Source organism: Macaca fascicularis, chromosome 16 (genome assembly GCF_037993035.2).
Source record: "Macaca fascicularis isolate 582-1 chromosome 16, T2T-MFA8v1.1".
Lineage (NCBI taxonomy): Eukaryota > Metazoa > Chordata > Mammalia > Primates > Cercopithecidae > Macaca > Macaca fascicularis.
Genome location: NC_088390.1, coordinates 701503 through 723983, shown reverse-complemented (window position 1 = coordinate 723983; position 22481 = coordinate 701503). Strand labels below are relative to the sequence as shown.

General features: G+C 47.2%; 1 protein-coding gene across 8 annotated transcripts in view; it reads left to right on the top strand.

Annotated features, from left to right (window-relative positions):
• VPS53 (VPS53 subunit of GARP complex) overlaps positions 1–22481 on the top strand; it is a 168772-nt gene that overhangs the window by 106618 nt on the left and 39673 nt on the right. For all 8 annotated transcript variants that reach the window (XR_012425080.1, XR_012425079.1, XM_015437417.4 and 5 more), the window contains 2 exons: positions 14297–14539; positions 17426–17573. Coding sequence is in view for 6 of the 8 variants with exons in the window: in XM_015437417.4 (XP_015292903.2) it covers positions 14297–14539; positions 17426–17573 (391 nt within the window). In the remaining 2 variants the exon portion in view is untranslated. The remainder of the gene's footprint in view (positions 1–14296; positions 14540–17425; positions 17574–22481) is intronic.

The window sequence follows — 22481 nt, the reverse complement described above, 5'->3', positions numbered from 1 at the left end:
AGGTTCTGAGGGAAGTTCTCTGGAAACACATTGGGTTCTGAGGGAGGTTCTCTGGGAACGCATTAGGTACTGAGGGAAGTTCTCTGGGAACACATTGAGGTTCTGAGGGAGGTTCTGTGGGAACGCTTTAGGTGCTGACAGAGGTTCTCTGGGAACACATTGAGGTTCTGAGGGAAGTTCTCTGGGCAAGCATTAGGTTCTGAGGGAGGTTCTCTGGGAACGCATTGAGGTTCTGAAGGAGGTTCTTGGGGAACGCACTGAGGTCCTGAGGGAAGTTATCTGGCAATGCATTAGGTTCTGAGGGAGGTTCTATGGGAACCCATTAGGTTCTGAGGGAGGTTCTCTGGGAACCCATTAGGTTCAGAGGGAAGTTCTCTGGGAACTCATTGAGGTCCTGAGGGAGGTTCTCTGGAAACACATTAGGTTTTGAGGGAGGTTCTTTGGGAACACATTCAGGTTCTGAGGGAGGTTCTCTGGGAACGCATTAGGTTCAGAGGAAAGTTCTCTGGGAATGCATTGAAGTTCTGAGGGAGGTTCTCTGGGAACATATTAGGTCCTGAGGAAGGTTCTCTGGGAACACATTGAGGTTCTGAGGGAGGTTCTCTGGGAACGCATTAGGTCCTGGGGGAGGTTCTCTGGGAACACATTAGGTTCTGAGGGAAGTTCTGTGGGAACACATTAGGTCTTGAGGGAAGGTCTCTGGTAATGCATTAGGTTCTGAGGGAAGTCCTCTGGGAACGCATTGAGGTTCTGAGTGAAGTTCTTTGGGTACGCACTGAGGTTCTGAGGGAGGTTCTCTGGGAACACACTGAGGTTCCAAAGGAGGTTCTCTGGGAACGCACTGAGGTTCCGAGGGAGGTTCTCTGGGAACACATTAGGTTCTGCGGGAGGTTCTCTGGGAATGCATTGAGGTCCTGAGGGAAGTTCACTGGGAACGCATTAGGCTGTGAGAGAAGTTCTGTGGGAACGCATTAGGTTCTGAGGGAAATTCTCTGAGAACGCATTGAGATTCTGAGGGAGGTTCTCCGGGAATGCATTAGGTTCTGAGGGAAGTTCTCTGGGAATGCATTGAGATTCTGAGGGGGGTTATCTCAGAATGCATTAGGTTCTGAAGGAGGTTCTCTGGGAACGTATTGATGTTCTGAGGGAAGTTCTGTGGGAACGCATTAGGTCCTGAGGGAGTTTCTCTGGGAACGCACTAGGTTCTAAGGGAGGGAAGTTCTCTGGGAATGCATTAGGTCCTGAAAGAAGTTCTCTGGGAACCCATTAGGTTCTGAGGGAAGTTCTGTGAGAACGCATTGAGATTCTGAGGGAGGTTATCTCGGAACGCGTTAGGTTCTGAGGGAGGTTATCTCGGAACGCGGTAGGTTCTGAGGGAGGTTCTCTGGGAACGCATTGGGTTCTGAGGGAAGTTCTCTGGGAACACATTGGGTTCTGAGGGAGGTTCTCTGGGAACACATTGAGGTTCTGAGGGAAGTTCTCTGGGAACACATTAGGTCCTGAGGGAGGTTCTCTGGTAACACATTAGGTCCCTGAGGGAAGTTCTCTGGGAACGCATTAGGTTGTGAGGGAAGGTCTCTGGGAACGCATTGAGGTCGTAAGGGAAATTCTCTGGTAAAGCATTAGGTTCTGAGGGAATTTCTCTGGAAACACATTAGGTTCTGAGGGAGGTTCTCTGGGAACACACTTAGGTTCTGAGGGAGGTTCTCTGGGAACGCAGTGAGGTCCTAAGGGAAGTTCTCTGGTAACACATTAGGTTCTGAGGGAATTTCTCTGGGAATGCATTAAATTCTGAGGGAGGATCTCTGGGAACGCATTAGGTTCTGAGGGAGGTTCTCTGGGAATGCATTAGGTTCTGAAGGAGGTTCTCTGGGAACGCATTAGGTCCTGAGGGAGGTTTTCTGATAATGCACTGAGATCCTGATGGGGGTTCTCTGGGAAAGCTTTAGGTTCTCAGGGAGGTCCTCTGGGAACGCATCAGGTCCTGAGGGAGGTTCTCTGGGAACGCATTTGATTCTGGGGGAAGTTCTCTGGGAACGCATTAGGTCCTGAGGGAGGATCTCTAGGAATGCATTAGGTACTGAGGGAAGTTCTCTGGGAATGCACTGAGGTTATGAGGGAGGTTCTCTGGGAATGCTTAGGTTCTAAGGGAGGTTATCTGGGATCGCACTGAGGTTCTGAGGGAGGTTGTCTGAGAACGCACTGAGGTTCCGAGGGAGGTTCTCTGGAACGCATTGAGGGCCTGAGGAAAGTTCTCTGGGAACGCATTATGTTTTGAGGGAATTTCTCTGGAACGCATTAGATTCTGAGGGAGGACCTCTGGGAACGCATTAGGTTCTGAGGGAAGTTCTCTGGGAACGTGGTAGGTTCTGAGCGAGGTTTTCTGGGAACGCATTAGATCTTGAGGTAGGTTGTCTGGTGTTGCCTTTCGGTTCTGAGGGAGGTTCTTTGGGAGCTCATTAGGTCGTGAGGGAAGTTCTCTGGTAATGCCATTCAGTTCTGAGGGAGATTCTCTGGTAACCCATTAGGTTCTGAGGGAGGTTCTCTGGGAACGCATTAGGTTTGGAGGGAGGTTGTCTGGGAATGCATTGAGGTTTTCAGGGAAGTTCTCTGGGAACGAATTGAGGTCCTGAGGGAAGTTCTCTGGGAACGCATTAGGTCCTGAGGGAGGTTTTCTGGGAACAGGTTAGGTCCTGAGGGAGGTTCTCTAAACGCATTAGGTTCTGAGGGAGGTTCTCTGGCAACGCATTAGATCCTGAGGGAAGTTCTCTGGGAGCGCATTAGGTCCTGAGGGAAGTTCTCTGGGAACACATTAGGTTCTGAGGGAGGTTCTCTGGGAACGCTTTAGGTTGTGAGGCAGGATCTCTGGGAACGCATTAGGTCCTGAGAGAGATTCTCTACGAACACATTATGTTCTGAGGGAGGTTCTCTGGGAATGCATTAGGTTCTGAGGGAAGTTCTCTGCGAACACATTAGGTCCTGAGGGAGATTCTCTGGTAATGCACTGAGGTTCTGAGGGAGGTTCTCTGGGAACGCATTACGTTCTGAGGGAAGTTCTCTGGGAATGCATTAGGTTCTGAGGGAGGTTCTCTGGCAACGCGTTAGGTTCTGAGGGATGTTCTGTGGGAATGCATTGAGGTTCTGGGGGAAGTTCTCTGGGAATGTATAGGTTTTTAAGGAGGGCCTTTGGGATTGCATTTACACATTTTGGTCTGATTGCACTCCACCCCTCCCTCCCCCCCTTTTAATGCTTCTATCATGGGTGAGCACATTCTTAATTTCAAACATGTTAAACTGTAAGATTAAGAGAATGTTTCAATTAGAAACGCCACATGGAACAATATTATTCACCTACTTGATTTTATGGACTGCTTCTATATTTTTCATGCCCGATTACAAAGTACTTCATGTTAAAATCTCAGAAAGTGAACTTACCCAGTAGCTTCTCCATCATCAAACGGAAGTCTCCCCACCAGCCCCCCGCAAAAAAGTTGCCTTGCCGTCATTTGCCTTGCAAAGGCCCAGTGGTGCCCTTGCTCTCCGCCCAGTGGGCACGTGTCCAGCAGGCGCACAGAGGGACAGTGGGGGCTTCCGCCGCTTTGTCCCTGAGAGCACCCTGTCTTCTGCATTCAATTTACCTCCAGGAAGTTACTAAGACACCCCTGAGGGGCGGGAAAAAGGATTGGTTATTTGCCTATTAGAGCCACAGGTCTTTGAGCAACCCCCTGGATGACTATTGTCAGCCAAAGCCCCATCTTCTCTTAACCCACATTTTTAGTTTTAAAAGGCTTAAAAGTTACTGGGTCCAGGTTTTATTTTTATTTATTTGTTTTTGAGATGGGGTCTCACTGTCACCTGGGATGGAATACAGAGGCATGATCAGGATTCACTGTAGCCTCAGCCTCCTGGGTTTCAGCAATCCTTCTCCTCAGCCTCTCAAGTAGCTGAGACCACAGGCACACACCACCACACCTGGCGAATTTTTGTATCTTTTATAGAGATGCAGTTTTGCCATGTTGCCCAGGCTGGTCTCGAACTCCTGGGCTTAAGAGATCTGCCACCTCTACCTCCCAAAGTGCTGGGATTCCAGGCACGAGCCACTGCGCCCAGCCAAGGCCCAGGGTTTAAAGCACATGTCTGAGGTAGCCACATCCTTTCCCAAAACCTACCTGGTCTAAAGGGTCATTTTTCTGAGTTACTGTAATTCTGGCATCCACTCTTTTCACATGGCCTTGATTTATGCAAAGTATACTCATTGTTCTTGATACTTTGGGCAAGGAACCAGGCCTCCCTTCCTTGGGGACTCTCCATTTTCCTATGAAAAATGAAGTGCTGGCCACTTACCCTGCTGTTTGGCCTCACTAGGAAGTTTCCGCAGCCCTAAGGAAGGAGCAGAAACTGCACAGGCTGTGCTGCTGTTGCTCCAGAATAAACACCATAACTCGAAGGAGAAAACAGAGTTTAAAGAGCTCCATTTCCTCATCTGTCAGAAGAGATAATCAGACAAAATAATGCCTAACACTCGTTATTAACCATTTTAAAGTCATAGATCCTTTTAAGAACCCAATGGAAACCATAGACCCTCTTGTCAAAAAAATCCGTGTCATGCACACACTATTTTGAGTGTAATTTCAAGGAGTTCTTGGAACTGCTTCTTCTCTTCAGTCAAAGAACCCTGAGGCTGGAGAAGGAACTCAGGCAGGGACTGGTTTTGTGCACATTACTACTTTTGCTGTAGCTCTGACTCAGAAAGTCTGAGACCATTCATAACTTCCCAGATGACAGAGACCCAGCACGGTGTGGTGGAAAGAGCGTGGGCCTGATCCCAGACGGACCTGGCTGTGAGGCTTCGCACTTGTTTTTTTGTTTTTTTTTTTGTTTTTTTTTTTGTTTTTTTGAGACGGAGTCTCGCTCTGTCGCCCAGGCTGGAGTGCAGTGGCCGGATCTCAGCTCACTGCAAGCTCCGCCTCCCGGGTTCCCGCCATTCTCCTGCCTCAGCCTCCCGAGTAGCTGGGACCACAGGCGCCCGCCGCCTCGCCCGGCTAGTTTTTTGTATTTTTTAGTAGAGACGGGGTTTCACCGTGTTAGCCAGGATGGTCTCGATCTCCTGACCTCGTGATCCGCCCGTCTCGGCCTCCGAGGCTTCGCACTTGTTAGACTGGGACCTCGAGCATGCTCCTAGCCCCTGTACCCCGCGAGGGTCGTAAGGCCGACCCCACGGACTTTGTGGCAAGGAGGAGAAGAGGTGGAATTTTCCCCTTCAGCACGCACGCAGTAAATGGTGCTCAGGAACTGTGCCTGCCCTGCCAGGCCTCTCATCTTTTTCAGGACTCCATGTGGGTGGGTGGCCTTGTCCGTGTGACCAGATTTCTCTTGAGCCTGGCATGGGATCCACCCTCTCATCTCCCCAGCCTCCCACCTGCCCAGGGAAAGTTCTGGCAGCACCTGCCCCAGCCAAAAGCCAAGTAGCAGTAGGAGGACTGTAGAGCCAGTACTCAGGGAGGAGGCAGGAAGTGGGGATGGCCACTAGCAGGTTGGGCTGAGCTGTCCTTACATGCTTTAAATGGTTTTCTCAATTTTTATTTATGTTCAAAGAGGAGGTTAGTCTGTCTTCTACTCTTGGGATATAGTGATTTCCTCTGGCTGACTCTTGCAAAAGAGGTTTCTACATAGGCACTTTCTTCACGCCATTCTGTGGCACTCTCCATCGGGGAAGTTACTGGTGACTGCATATCTGCCCATTCTCCTGAGTTCCCTCTAAGACCTTTTGTTAGAATAGAACCCGTGCTTTTCTAGAGCCTAGCATCTGTCTGTAAACTCATTACCATTGGTGTTTATTTTGAACTCATTTCAAGCTTACAGAAGAATTGTAAGAATTATACATAGAGCCCTTGTATAGCCTTCATCCAGATTCCTCATTAGTAGTTATCTCCTCCCCCAACATAATGCACAGACACTGCATGCTTTTTCCTTTTCTTTTTTCTCTTCTCTTTTCTTTCTTTCTTTTTCTCTCTCTCTCTCTCTTTCTTTTTTTCTTTTTCTCTCTTTCCCTTTCTCTTCCCCCTCCCCTCCCCTCCCCTCCCCTCCCCTCCCTTCCCTTCCCTTCCCCTTCTCTTTTCTTTGAGACAGGGTCTCACTGTGTCACCCAGGGTAGAGTACGATGGCATGAGCTCAGCTCACTGCAGCCTCCACCTCCTGGGCTCAGGTGATCCTCCTACTTCAGCCCCTAAAGTAACTGAGACTACAGGCACACACCACCACATCAGGCTAATTTTGTGGGTTTTGTGTGTTTTTTTTTTTTTTTTTTTTTTTTTTTTGTAGAGACAGGGTCTTACCATGTTGCTCGGGCTGGTCTCAAACTCCTGGGCTCAAGCCATCTGCTGGCCTCAGCCTCCCAAAGTGTTGGGATTAGAGACGTGAACCACTGTGCCCAACCTGTACTTTTTTCCTGAACCTTTGAATTCTCAAGCTACAGACAAGATGCCCCACTACTCCTTAATACTTCAATATATATTTCTTAGAAACAAGGTTTCTACATAACCACAGTACAACTGTCCACATCAGGGCATTCACGTTGATACAGCATTACTGCTTCATCCGTGGTCTCCTCCTCACATTTCAGCAGTTGTCCCAGTCTTGCTCGTTTGTTTGTTTGACTGTTTGAATAGCTCTAGGATCACCGGTTGCATTTAGTTGTCATGTCTCTTTGGTCTCCTTCAACCCAGAAGACTAATTGAGTCTGTCTTTGTCTTTCATGACCTTGACTTTTTTTTTTTTTTTTTTTTTTGAGACGGAGTCTCACTCTGTTGCCCAGGCTGGAGTGCAGTGGCACGATCTCAGCTCACTGCAACCTCCACCTCCCGGGTTCACGCCATTCTCCTGCCTCAGCCTCCCGAGTAGCTGGGACTACAGGCGCCACCACCACGCCCAGCTAATTTTGTTTTTGTGTTTTTAGTAGAGATGGGGTTTCACCGTGTTAGCCAGGATGGTCTCGATCTCCTGACCTTGTGATCCGCCCGCCTCGGCCTCCCAACGTGCTGGGATTACAGGCGTGAGCCACCATGCCCGGCCGACCTTGACATTTTTGAAGAGTATTGGCCAATTACTTTCTGGAATTTCCCTCAGTTTGGGTTTGTCTGATGTTTCCTCATGATTTATGATTCATACAGAAGTGGTCCTGTGTTCCCAGGAATTCATATCAGGAGGCACAGAATGCCAGTTTATCCCAAAACTTGTGATGCTCTTTTTTTTTTTTTTTTTTTGAGACAGAGTCTCACTCTATTCCCCAGGCTGGAGTACACTGGTGTGATCTCCACTCACTGCAGCCTCTGCCTCCCGGGCTCAAGAATTCTCCTGCCTCAGCCTCCTGAGTAGCTGGGACTACAGGTACCCGCCACTGTGCCCGGCTAATTTTTGTATTCTTTTTTTTAGCAGAGACAGGGTTTCACCATGTTGGTCAGGATGGTCTCGAACTCCTGACCTCAGGTGATCTGCCCACCTTGGCCTCCCGAAGTGCTGGGATTACAGGTGTGAGCCACCGCTCCCGGCCTATTATGTTCGTTTTTATTACTTGGTGTAGATGTTGTCTCTACCAGGTATCTCTATTTATGAATAAGTGTTGGGAGAAACCTTGAAACTTTATCAATATCCTTTTCCTCATCTTTCACTTATTGAGTCATTTATTACTAAGATGATTGACAAATGATGATTTTTCTTTCTTTCTTTCTTTCTTTTGTTTGAGACAGAGTCTTCCTCTGTTGCCCAGGCTGGAGTGCAGTGACACAATCTCGGCTCACTGCACCCTTCACCTCCTGGGTTCAAGTGATTCTCCTGCCTCAGCCTCCCAAGTAGCTGGGATTACAGGTGCGTGCCACCATGCCCAGCTAATTTTTTTTTATTTTTAGTAGAGATGGGGTTTCACCATGTTGGCCAGGCTGGTTTGGAACTCCTGACCTTAAGTCATCTGCCCACCTCAGCCTCCCTAGATGCTGAGATTACAGGCATGAGCCACCGCGCCGGGTCAAATGGTGATTTTTCTAGCTACATCATTTCTTCTACATTTATCAGTTGGCATTCTACTTTAAGAAAAGCTTTCACTTCTCCCCCGTACATCTATGTCAGCATCGACTCACGGATTTTTATATTTCATTTAGTAGGTTGTAGGCATCACTATCTCTTTTATTTTTACTTTATTTTGAAATAAATGTATACCTACAGGAAAATTTCACAAATAGTACAGATTTCTTATGTTCCTCTTCACCCACCTTCCCCTGATGTTGACATCTTATATAACCGCAGCAGAGCTGTCAAAACTGGCAAGTTAGCATTGGTACGGTACTATTTAATAACCTGCACACTGTGATTGAACTTCACCAGTTTTTCCATTAGTGTCTGTTTTTCCTTCCAGGATTCGTTGTTGTTATTTTAGTTCTCAAATTGTCCCTAACTTGGCCAGTGGGATCCTCTTTAAGCTGGCTCTTCATCCTTCTTACATGCCACTGTCATTTTATGAGCACCTCCTTCCTCTCTGGCACAACAGAATATACCAGGCTTATCCTGTACTTTGTATCCCAGCCCTGGAGTCATCCACTTCCCCAGGCACTTCTTGTTCCTTTGGTGGAGAATGACATTTAGTAACCAAGTATGCTTACTGCTGTTCGGTGTCATTGCTTCCAGATTGCCTTGACTGAGAGAGCTAAGAAATGTATGTGTATAAACATATGTGTATGTGCATCTGTGGCTGTGTGTGCACCTGCTTCTACATATATGCATCTATAGCTGTGTGTGCACCTGCTTCTATATTAGAAACTGCGTTTTATGCTGATGCTTCCAATTCTAATCTCACCCCACAGAGTTTATTTTTGCCTCTCCCTTTCAACACTGGCAACTGCCTTCTACAACAGTGAGAAATTTGGGTCCTAGCATGCTCAGTGTGTTTACTTATTTACTCAATTTGCCTGTATGTAACCCATCTGCCAGCTGTGCTCAAGCCACACCTTGGCTCCCCAGCCCCACTGGCCACACCAGAGCAACATCCTCAGCCCCAGCAAAAGGGAAGAGGAAGGGGTGCAAATTAGTGTGAGGACCCTTGAATTAAGAAGTTCTAGGGCCGGGTGTGGTTGCTCATGAAATCCCAGCACTCTGGGAGGCTGAGGCAAGTGGATGACTTCAGCTCAGGAGTTGGAGACCAGCCTGGGTGACATGACAAAACCCCATCTCTACAAAAAAAAAAAAAAAAAAAAAAAAGCCCACAAAAATTAGCCAGGTGTGGTGGTGCGCACCTGTAGTCCCAGATACTCAGGTGGCGGGGGCGGGAGGATCGCTGGAGCCCGGGAGGCAGAAGTTGCAGTGAGCTGCGGTCATGCCCCTGCACTCCAGCCTGGGTGACCCTGTCTCAACAAAACAAACAAACAAAGTTATCTAACTTTCTGGGGACCTTCAGCTGCCTTGACCTTGCTCACCTGCCTTGCCATTTTCTGGCTACTGTCTTTCTCTCCCTGTGCCTCACTGCTTAACATTCCAATTAGAATATTGTTTCTGTGAATGCTGACTGCAGACCCACCAGAGAAACGGCCTTTGCTATCCATGGATAAACCCAGTCTGCAATGGCATATTTTTTCTCCTCACTTTAGTTTTTCCCTCTATTGATACCATTCTGCAACAGTCTTCATTCCTAGGGCACGTAATTTATCAGTGGAACTCCCAGCAGTATTTGGAGAGAAAGGTATTTCCTTCCTTCTCCCCTCCCCTTCCCTCCCCTCCTCTGCCCTCCCCTCCTCTCCCCTTCAACAGTGTCTTGCTCTGTTGTCCAGGCTGGAGTTCCTTCCGACAGTGTCTTGCTTTGTTGTCCAGGCTGGTGTGCAGTGGTGACATTATAGCTCACTGTAACCTCAAACTCCTGGGCTCAAGTGATCCTCCTCCCTCAGCCTCCCAAGTAGCTGGGACTACAAGCACACACCACCATGCCTAGCTAATTTGTTTATTTTTTTTTTAGAGATAGGGATCTCACTTTGTTGCCTACACTATTCTCAAACTCCTGGCCTCCTCCTAGCTATGCATGGTGATGCAAGCCTATAGTCCCAGCTGCTTGGGAGGCTGAGGCAGGAGAATTGCTTGAGCCTGGGGGGGTTGAGGCTGCAGTGAGTCATGATCATGCCACTGCACTTTGTTCTGGGTGACAAAGCAATACTCTGTCTCAAAACAAACAAACAAAAAAAGAAATGTGATCAGATTGGATCATGTATTCAAAACTAATGAGCCTTATGCATTCCCATTGGGGTAACTTATATTATTCTGATCTGTGAAATACCGGCTACTGATTTTCTAATGTCTCATGTGGCATCAAAACATGCTGATGCAGAGTGAAAGATGGAAGGAAGGGGAAGGTTTCCCCAACTGGTTTATTTCTCATCCACTCCAAAGAACAGTGCCAAAAGTAACTGAGTAGACATCCTGTAGACATTCTACAAACTATAGATCTGTAGAGTTTTTTGAAATGAAAATTTTCTTTATGCTGTATGATCATAATTAATTTATAATCTTACTCATTGGATTGGCTCTGAAATAGGAAGCAAGTAAGTAAGTATCCATCTTGTAGGGGAACAGGTGAGTGATGAAAGTAGAAGCACATCAGAGTCGGCTGGGTGCAGTGGCTCACGCCTGTAATCCCAGCACTTTGGGAGGCTGAGACGGGCAGATCACGAGGTCAGAAGTTCAAGACCAGCCTGGCCAAGATGGTGAAACCCCGTCTCTACTAAAAAAGATACAAAAATTAGCTGGTTGTGGTGGCGTGTGCCTGTAGTCCCAGCTACTCAGGAAGCTGAGGCAGTAAAATCACTTGAACCCGGGAGGCAGAGGTTGCAGTGAGCTGAGATTGTGCCACTGCACTCCAGCCTGGACAACAGAGTGAGACTCCATCTCCAAAACAAAAACAAAAACAAAACAAAACAAAAAAACACGCATGTCAGAGATCTGGTCCTTGATTTGGTTGGCACTATTGATTTAGAGGTTAGAATCTCGTAAGAAGACCCCAGGGGAATCTTTTGCCTTCTGTTCCGTGATCTCCACTGCACTGGCCTCCATCCCATTTCCACCTTCCCACCCTCCATTCCCGTCCCCTGGGAACACAGTGTGGAGGTTGATCAGCTAAGTATGTATTGAGCACTAGCATGAAGCTTTGCTCTACTTATTAGCATGACGGCTGGGCTGGGGGCAGCAGAACCAGCATAAATGTCATCCCTTCTCTCAGGGAGCTTGTGTTAACATGCACGAAACGGATGAGTCTGCCTCCTTCGCCTTTTGTACCAGCTTCAGTTTATAGAGTGACTGGCTGGAGTGCTGTCTCAAGAAGGATTCTGGAATCAAAAGAGAGATCAGTGAAAAAAGGGGCTCCTTGTTGATTAGCGTTGCCTGCCATGGCCCAGGATGGGAGAAAATAGGTTGTTTCCTGAATATATGGCATCCTCACACTGTCTAGTAAAGTGTGGAATAAAGTGTCAGTGGGTGACAGATGATAGAAGTTGCAGCTGGTGTGGGTGAGACCTGGATGAACTGGAAAGGGGAGTGGACAGGTGGCGGGAGAGCGTGTTGGCCAGGACAGCACGTAGGCACAGGCCCAGTGACCGGAAGTGGGTGAGCCAGGGAGCCATGACGAGGAACCTCTGGCTGGAGTGCTGGGTCAGCTGTGGAGGAGAGGTGGGAGATTCAATGGAAAAGTGAGGCAAGAGAGGTTATGAGGAACGAGGGTGGTGGCCATGAAGCTTTCCAAGGTCAACTAATGAGATCCTTCCCTGCTTTCTCACTATCGCCACAGACAGAGACCTAGCCTAGGCCAGAAGTTCTTTGAGGGCAGAGTGGTTGTATATAATAGACTTTCTTTCTTTTACTTTTTCTTTTTTTTTTTTTTTTTTTTTTGAGACGGAGTTTTGTTTTGTTGCCCAGGCTGGAATGCAGTGGTGCAATCTCGGCTCACCACAACCTCCACCTCCCAGGTTCAAGTGATTCTCCTTCCTCAGCCTCCCAAGTAGCTGGGATTACAGGCGCCCGCCACCACGCCCGGCTAATTTTTTTTATTTTTAGTAAAGACAGGGTTTCTCCATGTTGGTCAGGCTGGTCTCGAACTCCTGACCTCAGGTGATCCGCCCACCCCGGCTTCGCACAGTGCTGGGATTACAGGTGTGAGCCCCGGCACCCGGCCTGTAATAGACTTTCAATAACAAAAGCCCTTGAGTAAAATGTCAATTTTCTCCCATTCCTGCTAACTGATGGTATGTGTGGTTCTTGTCTTTTTCTTACTTACCATTATATAAATACATTTTAAAAACACAGCTGGATTCCTATAGCCTTAAACAGCAACCTAAAAAGATGCAACGTGTCGGGAGTGGTAGGAACCCTTCCCATTCTTCACCCAGCACAGCTGTGCAGAAGCAGTGACTGCAGTGCGGCTGGATCCTCACAGGTGATGACGCAGTTCAGTGGAACAATTACAGGGATGTTTGAATGGGAAATGGGAGAAAAATTGCAACTCTCATCCCCACTGTGGCCTGAGGCAAGTCTGGAGCTGCTCACACCCTGTTTTTTATTTTTTTTTTCAGACATCAAGTCTTGCTCTGTCGCCCAGGCTGGAATGCAGTGATGTGATCTTGGCTCACTGCAACCTCTGCCTCCCAAGTTCAAGTGATTCTCTGCCTCAGCCTTCCAAGTAGCTGGGATTACAGGCATGCGCCATCACACCCGGCTAATTTTTTTTCTTTTCTTTTTTTTTTTTTTTTTTTTGAGACGGAGTTTTGTTCTATTGCCCAGGCTGGAGGGCAGTGGTGCAATCTTGGCTCTCTGCAAGCGCCGCCTCCTGGGTTCACACCATTCTTCTGCCTCTGCCTCCCAAGTAGGTGAGACTATAGGCGCCCGCAACCATGCCCGGCTAATTTTTTTTTTTTTTTTTTTTTTTTTTGTATTTTTTGTATTTTTAGTAGTGACAGGGTTTTACCGCGTTAGCCAGGATGTTCTCGATCTCCTGACCTCGTGATCCGTCTGCCTCGGCCTCCCAAAGTGCTGGTATTACAGGCATGAGCCACCATGCTCTGCCCATACCCTCTCTTTTCCTAAGATTTTTTTACACCTTTGATTCTGGAAATTCTAAGAAAAAATGACATTTGAAGGCGAAAGAAACCATTATATATCCCAGTTTCTCTTTGTTTAAGCATCTGTCTCTTGGACACATTTAGGTTCGTGGTGTCTCAGTATTTGCTGACATCATAACCTTTTTGTTTTTAGGAAGTAGCATGCTTTCAGGCTTGAAGCTTAGAGCCAGGCTGCTTAGTTTTTAATCCTGGCTCTCCTGTTTTCTTGTTGTATTAGACTGGACAAGGTACTCAGCTTTTCTGTACTTAACTCTTTGAAAATGAGGATAGTAATAATACATACTATGTAAGTTTATTGTAAAAAGTAAATGAGCTGGGCGTGGTGGCTCACGCCTGTAATCCCAGCACTTTGGGAGGCCAAGATGAGTGGATCACCTGAGATCAGGAGTTCGAAACCAGCCTGGGCAACATGGCGAAACCCTGTCTCTACTGAAAATAAAAGTTAGCTGGGCATAGTGGCGTGTGCCTGTAGTCCCGGCTACATGGAAGGCTGAGGCAGGAGAATTGCTCGAACCCTGAAGGCGGAGGTTGCAGTGGTCCAAGATCCAAGATCATGCCGCTGCACTCCAGCCTGGGTCAACAGAGCAAGACTCTATCTCAAAAAAAAAAAAAAAAAAAAAAAGGAAATGAAGTTCAATGATGTGTTTAAAGCATGGACGTAATACCTGGTGCATCCTAAGTGTTCAGAAAATGATCATTATCATTATTTAGGGTTTTCCTTGGTGGAGGGGTAAACGGTACTAATATGATAGAAGGATCAGTTTCTTACTTTAGTATTGGAGTCTAGGCTAGGCTCTACCACGAACTTGTGTGATAAAGGACTTAATTTTCTCATCTTTTAGCGGGACCAATAATACCCTATCTTGTTTACAGGGGTTTGGAGTCCAGTGTGATAATGAAATGCCTTGAAAAGTATAAAGCGCAAATATCAATCGATTTAGAGATTAGAATCTCACACATCAAATTTTATTACTGCTGTTGTTATAGGAATGGCGGTAGCGAATGATGATATTGATTAAAATTGATCCAATTTTAAGTTTTAAATGCAGTAGGAATGATTACTTGTGGCAGTAGTTTATGTACATTGCAAACAAGCATATTTGCTTTACTTTTCTTGAAGTAAAATAACATTTTTGGGTTTTTTTTTTTCCTCCTAGGAACCTTGGAGAGCTGATAGATCGGTTTGTGGCTGATTTCAAAGCCCAGGGGCCACCTAAGCCCAACACTGATGAAGGGGGTGCCGTGCTCCCCAGCTGCGCTGACCTCTTTGTCTACTACAAGAAGTGCATGGTGCAGTGCTCTCAGCTCAGTACGGGGGAGCCCATGATCGCCCTGACCACCATTTTCCAGAAGTACCTCCGAGAATACGCCTGGAAAATCCTCTCTGGCAACCTGCCCAAGTGAGTCCTATTCTTCATAGTCTGAGTGGTGGCAAATAGACCTAAATATGGGAACCTTAAGGAAATCCACTCTGAAGTTGTTTACTGAACCACCGAGAGTATCAAGGAAGAAAGCAGGCTTCCTGAGTTCCTGAGGGCCTGAAGCTGTTTCCTCTCTGACATTCCACAGCTGACAAGACCACCAAAGGAAATGTCCACTCTGGCTGCCCACGTGGCAAATCTTACCACAGTGGACTCGAGGGAACCTGTCCCATTGTACACCTATCTAATATCCATGGATTCAACTATATATACTTGGCACACACACAAAAAGTGAGGTTGTGGTGGAAATAACTGATAAATAGCTTAAGCAGTTTCACCCAAGCCTCATTCGGTGAGATGATGCCCCGGAGTGATGGGTGGGAGGAATGAATCTGCTTTTTCCTCATTCTGAGTAGGTTCCAAGTCCCTCTTGGGGTGCGCACTTCCCGCCATGCCGGACAGAGCCTAATGTTTCCGATGCGGTAGAATTGGGGGACAGCTACTGCGTAGCTCCTAATTATGGTGACTATTGTATTATCCTGATGCATTAGAGCTGGATAGAGCCTAATGTTTGAAGATGCGGTAGGACTGGGGGCAGCTACTGCGTAACCCCCAATTATGATGACTATTGTATTATCCTGAGGTATTAGAAGATTGTTACATTGCTTACTATTGAAATAGGTGGATCATTCAACTAGGATTTTAGAGATGTTTTGATTATATGATAGGTTTGATTGTAATAGAATATGACCTAAAGTAATGCTTGTGAATTTAGTATTTTCAAATCACCCCCATGGCTAAAAGAATTCCGGAATTTGTTTCTGTCATTATCACTAAAATGTATCACATATGGGAGTTTCACGTTATTTGGAAGAAAGAGAATAAAATCCTGTGCTCACAGGAGATAGAAGTGACGGGTGTTTCACTAATGAGAATTCTTTGACTATGATAAAAATTACTAATATTTTTTTTTTTGGAGACGGAGTTACACTCTTGTTGCCCAGGCTGGAGTACAATGGTGTGATTTTGGCTCACTGCAACCTCCGCCTCCCGGGTTCAAGCAATTCTCCTGCCTCAGCCTCCCGAGTAGCTGGGATTACAGGCACCACCACCGCACTGGGCTAATTTTGTATTTTTAGTAGAGACGAGGTTTCTCCATGTTGGTCAGGCTGGTCTCGAACTCCCCACCTCAGGTGATCTGCTCGCCTCGGCCTCTCAAAGTGCTGGGATTACAGACATGAGCCACCGCGCCCGGTCTTAAAATTTTAATAACTTTTGTTCTGATTATCAAGATAGCACAGGTTCATCATAGCTTAGAAAACATAGGAACACATAAAGAAAAAAACAAAAATTGGCTGGATGCAGCGGCTCACGCCTGTAATCCCAGCACCTTGGGAGGCTGAGGCGGGCGGATCACTTGAGGTCAGAAGTTTGAGACCAGCCTGGCCGATATGGTGAAACCCCACCTCTACTAACAATACAAAAATTAGCCAGGCATGGTGGCGTGTGCCTGTAGTCCCAGCTACTCGGGAGGCTGAGGCAGGAGAATCGCTTGAACCCGGGAGGCGGAGGTTGCAGTGAGCCGAGATTACGCCACTGCACTCCAGCCTGGGCGTTGCGGGGAGACTCCGCCTTAAAAAAAAAATTATGTATAATCTCACTACCCAAAGAAAACTTAACTTTTTGGTATATATTTTTCCGTTCTTGATAGATACATAATGTGTGTGATCTGCGTGCTTTTGTTTGTTTGTGTCACGGAACTGGGGCTGTACTGCTGATAGCTTTATTCCCTGCAGCTACCGTTTAACTTCATCCGGGGAGCATTTTCCCACATGTATTAGTCAGCGTCTCAACAGGAAAAAAATGGCATATTCAGCTGGGGTTTTGTCAGTAAAGAGACAGTTCACAGAAGTGGGGGCAAGGTGAGAGGAGCCAACAGAGGATTCCGAAGCCTCCAGATACGAGTGGGGAGTGGTTACTACCATAGAACTCACTCAGGAGCTGGAGCTGCCCCAAAAACCTGTAGTCACAGGAGGATGTGAGATGGGTTTTAGTCTCTTGGGACACTTGGGGCCTTGGGCAGGAAGTGTGTCTTCACATTCGCCTGTGTCCTCCTCCACAAGCACACAGAAGTCCCAGTGCAGACTTTTCTTGAGTGAAAGAAACAGGGTACGGCCGGGCGCGGTGGCTCAAGCCTGTAATCCCAGCACTTTGGGAGGCCGAGACGGGCGGATCACAAGGTCAGGAGATCGAGACCATCCTGGCTAACACGGTGAAACCCCGTCTCTACTAAAAAATACAAAAAAAACTAGCCGGGCGAGGTGGCGGGCGCCTGTGGTCCCAGCTACTCCGGAGGCTGAGGCAGGAGAATGGCGTAAACCCGGGAGGCGGAGCTTGCAGTGAGCTGAGATCCGGCCACTGCACTCCAGCCTGGGCGACAGAGCCAGACTCAGTCTTAAAAAAAAAAAAAAAAAAAAAAAAAAAGAAACAGGGTAGGTAACCACCTTTCGTGCTCCAGATGGTCCCCAGTGAGTTCTGCATATCAGGAGATTCCAAGCTAAAGAGAGGGCAGCTCAACAGCCTTCCCTTTGGATATTAGACCGTCCTAGTTAATGTGACTAATGACTGGCTGACAATTCAGGTTAACTAAAATAGGAATCATCTCTTCCTATTTCTGATGGTGAGAGAATCTAAACAGACAATAGTCAAGGTAAGGTCAGTAGGAAAAGGACTCATTGTATGTGGACTGATTTGGGCCATGTCCAGCCTTTACTTCCCCCCTTTCTTTTCTTAAAATATGCAGTTTCCAGTTCAGGAAGCAAATTAGAAATTCCAGGCTGACTCGTTCCTGTTCCTTTTCCTCAGAACCACAACCAGCAGTGGAGGGCTGACCATCAGCAGCCTCCTTAAGGAAAAGGAGGGCTCAGAAGCAGCCAAGTTCACTCTGGAGGAGCTCTGCCTCATCTGCGGCATCCTGAGCACAGCAGAGTACTGCCTGGCCACCACCCAGCAGGTGAGCCGCCCGGGCTGCCCCCCCACCACCGCCTTTTCCTAAACTCTGGGCCGCGTCGCTCAGCGAGTAAGAATATACGTCCTGCCACGGCCACAGACAACGCTGAGTCAGACTAGTGGGCCTGCCACAGAGGAAAGCTCACCGTCCAGCCATAAGGCTGCCCAGGCAGCTGTCTTACAGGCAGGCCTTGTTAAAAGGAGACTGGGCAAGAAAGTAGGACTGGTCACCTCCCTGGCGTTGTGTAAGCTCCTCAAAGGGCATGACCTGGGAAAAGTAGGTCAGTAGCACTCCTGCCCGTATGAGAAAAGCAGGAACAGACTTGTCTGTACTAGGACCCAGCCTTTGGTGATGGCGAGTCACAGCCAGTTATTCCACGCTCAGAAGAGTCACAGAGTTAGGCAGAATGCTCTGGGCTTCTATGTCTTCTGAAATTTACACGGCATTTTCAATCTGCCTAAACAAACAGCCATTGTTTGGGATGCTGACGTTCAGGAACTGGGGGGCAGGAACGGGTGATGTCTCTGTTGGAGGCCCCCAAAGGGCCGTAGTTCAGCAGCTGATGGGGCAGAAGGAAGACCCAGAATAACCTCTGACTCAGCCGTGAACGTGGGGTTAGAAATTCCTTTTCACACTGGGGCTGGGATTCCCTGAGGCCAGGAGAAAGAACGTAATTTGGAAAGGTTCTGCTCTTCTGCCCACTTTGTATTGATAATTTACAGATGCCTAGACCACAGGAAGACAGTCATAAGTGATTTTTCAGACAGCACAGCTTGGCGCTCCTGTGAGCCAGGGCAGCAATACAGCAGGTCAAACAGGAAGTGTGTCCACAAAGGCCCTCAGTGGCACGTAAGCCAGCCGGAGGCAGAGGCAGCAGCACACTCTGCCTGGGGACCTGGTCGTGTTGAGCTGCGAAGGCCATGACCTGCCAGGGTTTGGCCTTGGAGCCACAGAGCAGTCCGTTCAGCCCCCGGCCACTCCCGGGGGAGATGGCACTATCGGTAAGGACCTCCAAGGCAGGGGTTCCAGAGTTCTTTTGGGAAGAAGCACTGTTGAACTATTTTGTGTGTGCAGAAAGAAAGACATACGTGTAAATATGCTATTTTAAAGGTAAAATAACTATAGTATAAAAAAACAAAAATGATCCCTCTTAATCCCGTCATCCTCAAATAATCATATTAGCAGTTTGGGGTGTTTTTTCAATTGTTATTTATAGACATAGTTTTGTATGTTTTAATCTTAATTCACTGTTACATCCTTTTATTGTTAGTGTCATACGTAGCATTAGCATTTTTCCTGTCATTATAATGATAGTAATAATCATTATAACTATCATTACAGAGTCATTATTACTATCATTGTTTATGGCCACATAATATTTCTCTTTAAGGGACTATACCATAAATTATTTATTTATTTATTTATTTTTTGAGACGGAGTCTTGCTCTGTTGCCCAGGCTGGAGTGCAGTGGCTGCAATCTTGGCTCACTGCAACCTCCGCCTCCCAGGTTCAAGCAATTCTTCTGCCTCAGCCTCCTGAGTAGCTGGGATTACAGGCGCCCGCCACCACCCCTGGCTAATTTTTGTGATTTTTGTTTTTTTTTTTTTTAAGTAGAGATGGGTTTTACCATCTTGGCCAGCCTGGTCTCGATCTCCTGACCTTGTGATCCACCCGCCTCGGCCTCCCAAAGTTTTGGGATTACAGGCGTTAGCCACTGCACCTGGCCTTATACCATAAATTATTTAGCAGTATCCCTGATCATTGTTTATGCTGCTGCGAATTTGCCTTTTTTTTTTTTTTTTTTTTTTTTTTGACGGAGTCATTCTCTGTTGCCCAGGCTGGAGTGCGGTGGCACGATCTCGGCCCACTGCAAGCTCCACCTCCTGGGTTCAGGCCATTCTCACGAGTAGCTGGGACTACAGGTGCCCGTCACCATGTCCGGCTAGTTTTTTTGTAATTTTAGTAGAGTCAGGGTTTCACAATGTTAGCCAGGTTGGTCTTGATCTCCTGACCTTATGATCCACCTGCCTCGGCCTCCCAAAGTGCTGGGATTACAGGCGTGAACCACTGGGAGTAGCTGGGACTACAGGTGCCCGCTACCACGCCCAGCTAATTTTTTGTATTTTTAGTAGAGATGGGGTTTCATCATGTTAGCCAGGATGGTCTCCATCTCCTGACCTCGTGATCCACCCGCCTCGGACTTCCAAAGTGCTGGGATTACAGGTGTGAGCCACCCACTGTGCCTAGCCAAAATTTTGCTTTTATAGATAATCCTGGCAGGGTATAGTGGCTCATGCCTGTAATCCTAGCATTTTGGGAGGCCAAGGCGGAAGGATCGCTTGAGGCCAAGAGTCCAAGACCAGCCTGGGCAACATAGTGAGACCTGGTCTTTACAAAAAATTTAAAAATTAGTTGAGTGTGGTGGCACATGCCTGTGGTCTCAGCTACTTGGGAAGCTGAGGTGGGAGGATTGCTTGAGCCTGGGAGGTCAAAGCTGCAGTGAGCCATGATCACACCCCTGCACTCCAGCCTGGGTGACAGAGTGAGACCCTGTCAAAAACAAACAAACAAACAAACAAACAAAAAACAAAAAACAACCAAAACGCAATAATCCTTACAAAGGATGTCCTTCTGAATATAGCATCTTAAATATTTTGCATTGGTTTTCTAGAACAGACTCTTAGAAGTTCTAGAAATAAGTTGAAGACCATTTTGATGACCGATGATACAAGTAGCCAATTATTTTTTATTTAGTGAAAATGTTTTTATTGATTATAAAAGTAATACATTCTTAACACCTTTATTGTAATCTCTAAATACAGTTTTTCACTAAAAGAAACCAGAGATTCCTGGAGAAAAATTCTAGGTCAAGGGCACGAAATGTACAAGATGAACCTAGAACATCATGTTATACAAAAAGCAAGAAAAAATCAAAGACTATTTGTGTCATCTCAAGAGAACCCAGGGAGATATAGTGGGTTGCAGTGTCCCCCCAACCCCAACATATGTCCAAGTCCTAGGCCGTGGGACCTGGAAATGTGACCTTATCCTGGTAAATGTACTTAGATACCTCACGATGAGCTGGTCCTGGATTTAGGGTTGGGGGGGCCCTTCCCTAATGACTGTTGTCCTTAGAAAGGAGAGAGGGAGATTGAACACGCAGAGATGCAGGGAAGAAGGTCGTGGGAAGGAGGCAGAGGCTGGACTCACACTCTACAAGCCAAGGAGCATCAAGGATTGTCATCAAACCCCCGAAACTAGAAGAGGGGTGGGAACAGTTTCTTCCTCAGAGCCTCCAGAAGAGGGGGGCGCAGCAGCTCACACCTATAATCCCAGCACTTTGGGAGGCTGAGGAGGGAGGATCACTTGAGGTCAAGAGTTTAGGACCAGCCTGGCCAACATGGCAAAACCCCATCTCTACTAAAAGAATACAATTAGCCAGGTGTGGCGGCTCCTCACTTGGTAGTCTCCTTCCCCAAGCCTCAGGTCCCCACTTCAATATCTGGCCACCCCTCTTCAGCAGAGCGCCCCTCCTTGGCCACCCCCCGTCAGCAGAGAGCCCCTCTTGGCCACCCTCCTTCAGCAGAGCGCCCCTCCTTGGCCACCCCCCGTCAGCAGAGAGCCCCTCCTTGGCCACCCCCCGTCAGCAGAGAGCCCCTCCTTGGCCACCCCCCGTCAGCAGAGAGCCCCTCCTTGGCCACCCCTCTTCAGTAGGCAACTCTCTTATTCCAGCATTGCCAAATTTGTTTCTTTCCTGACACCACAAAACTGAAGTTACATCTCGGCTGGCTTACTTCCTTATAATCTGGCTCCCCCATTAGTGTTAAGTTCCATGCCAGAAAGAGTCTACTCTGTTCATCTCGGTTCGTTAGCGCCAGATACGATGCCTGGTGCGTAGTAAGTGCTTAATGAAGATCTCTTGGAGGAGTAAATAACCCACTCCTGAGATAATGGCATTAATCCACGACGAGACCGGAGCCCTCATGACCTAATACCTCTCAACACTGTGGCATTGGGGATTAAGTTTCTAACACATAAACTTTGGAGAACACAATCAAACCATAGAACGATGTTATAAATTGCTATTGCTAGTTTTTTTTTTTTTTAACTACACTTTTCAGGATATTTTTAGATCTATAGAAAAATTGCAGAGATCATTTGCATGGTTCCCATATACCACTTACCCAGTTTCCCATATTATTAACATTAATATGAAAAATTTGTTACAATTAATGAATCAATAACGATATATTTTTGGCGTTGCTTTTAAATTTTATTTTCCAATTCCTTGTTGCTCAGATTCTTTTTGTTTAATATGGGGCCTCAATCTGTTGCCCAGGCTGGAGTGCGGTGGTACGATCACAGCTCACGGCAGCCTGGAATGAAAGCGATCCTCCCCTCAGCCTCCCAAGTGGCTGGGACTACACGGGGACTTCAGGCACCTGCCACCATGCCGGCCAGTAGTTTTTATTTTTGTGGAGATGAGGTCTCACTATGTTGCTCAGGCTGGTCTTGAACTCCTGGGCTCAAGTGATCCTCCTGCCTCAGCCCCCACAGTGTTGGGATTACCGGCTGTACCACTGGGCCTGGCCTGCTGAGATTATTAAGTAATTCTCTGGTTTCTTCTTCCCTTTCTCTTTGCCTCCTGCAATCTCCTCTTTGAGAAACTGGGTTGTTTGCCCTGTAGATTTTCCCAAGGTTTGGATTTGGCTGATTGCACCCACAAGTATTAATGGCCATTTTACTTTGTCTCTTGTATTTCCCATAAATTGGTAGTTAGATGTAGAAGCCTGAGCTGATTCAGGTTCTTTTTTACAGAAAACTACGTCATAGTGATGTTTTGTGTGTCTGCCGTCAAGATACACAATGCTTGGGTGCTCTTTGTGTGATGTCAGCAGCCACTGATGCTG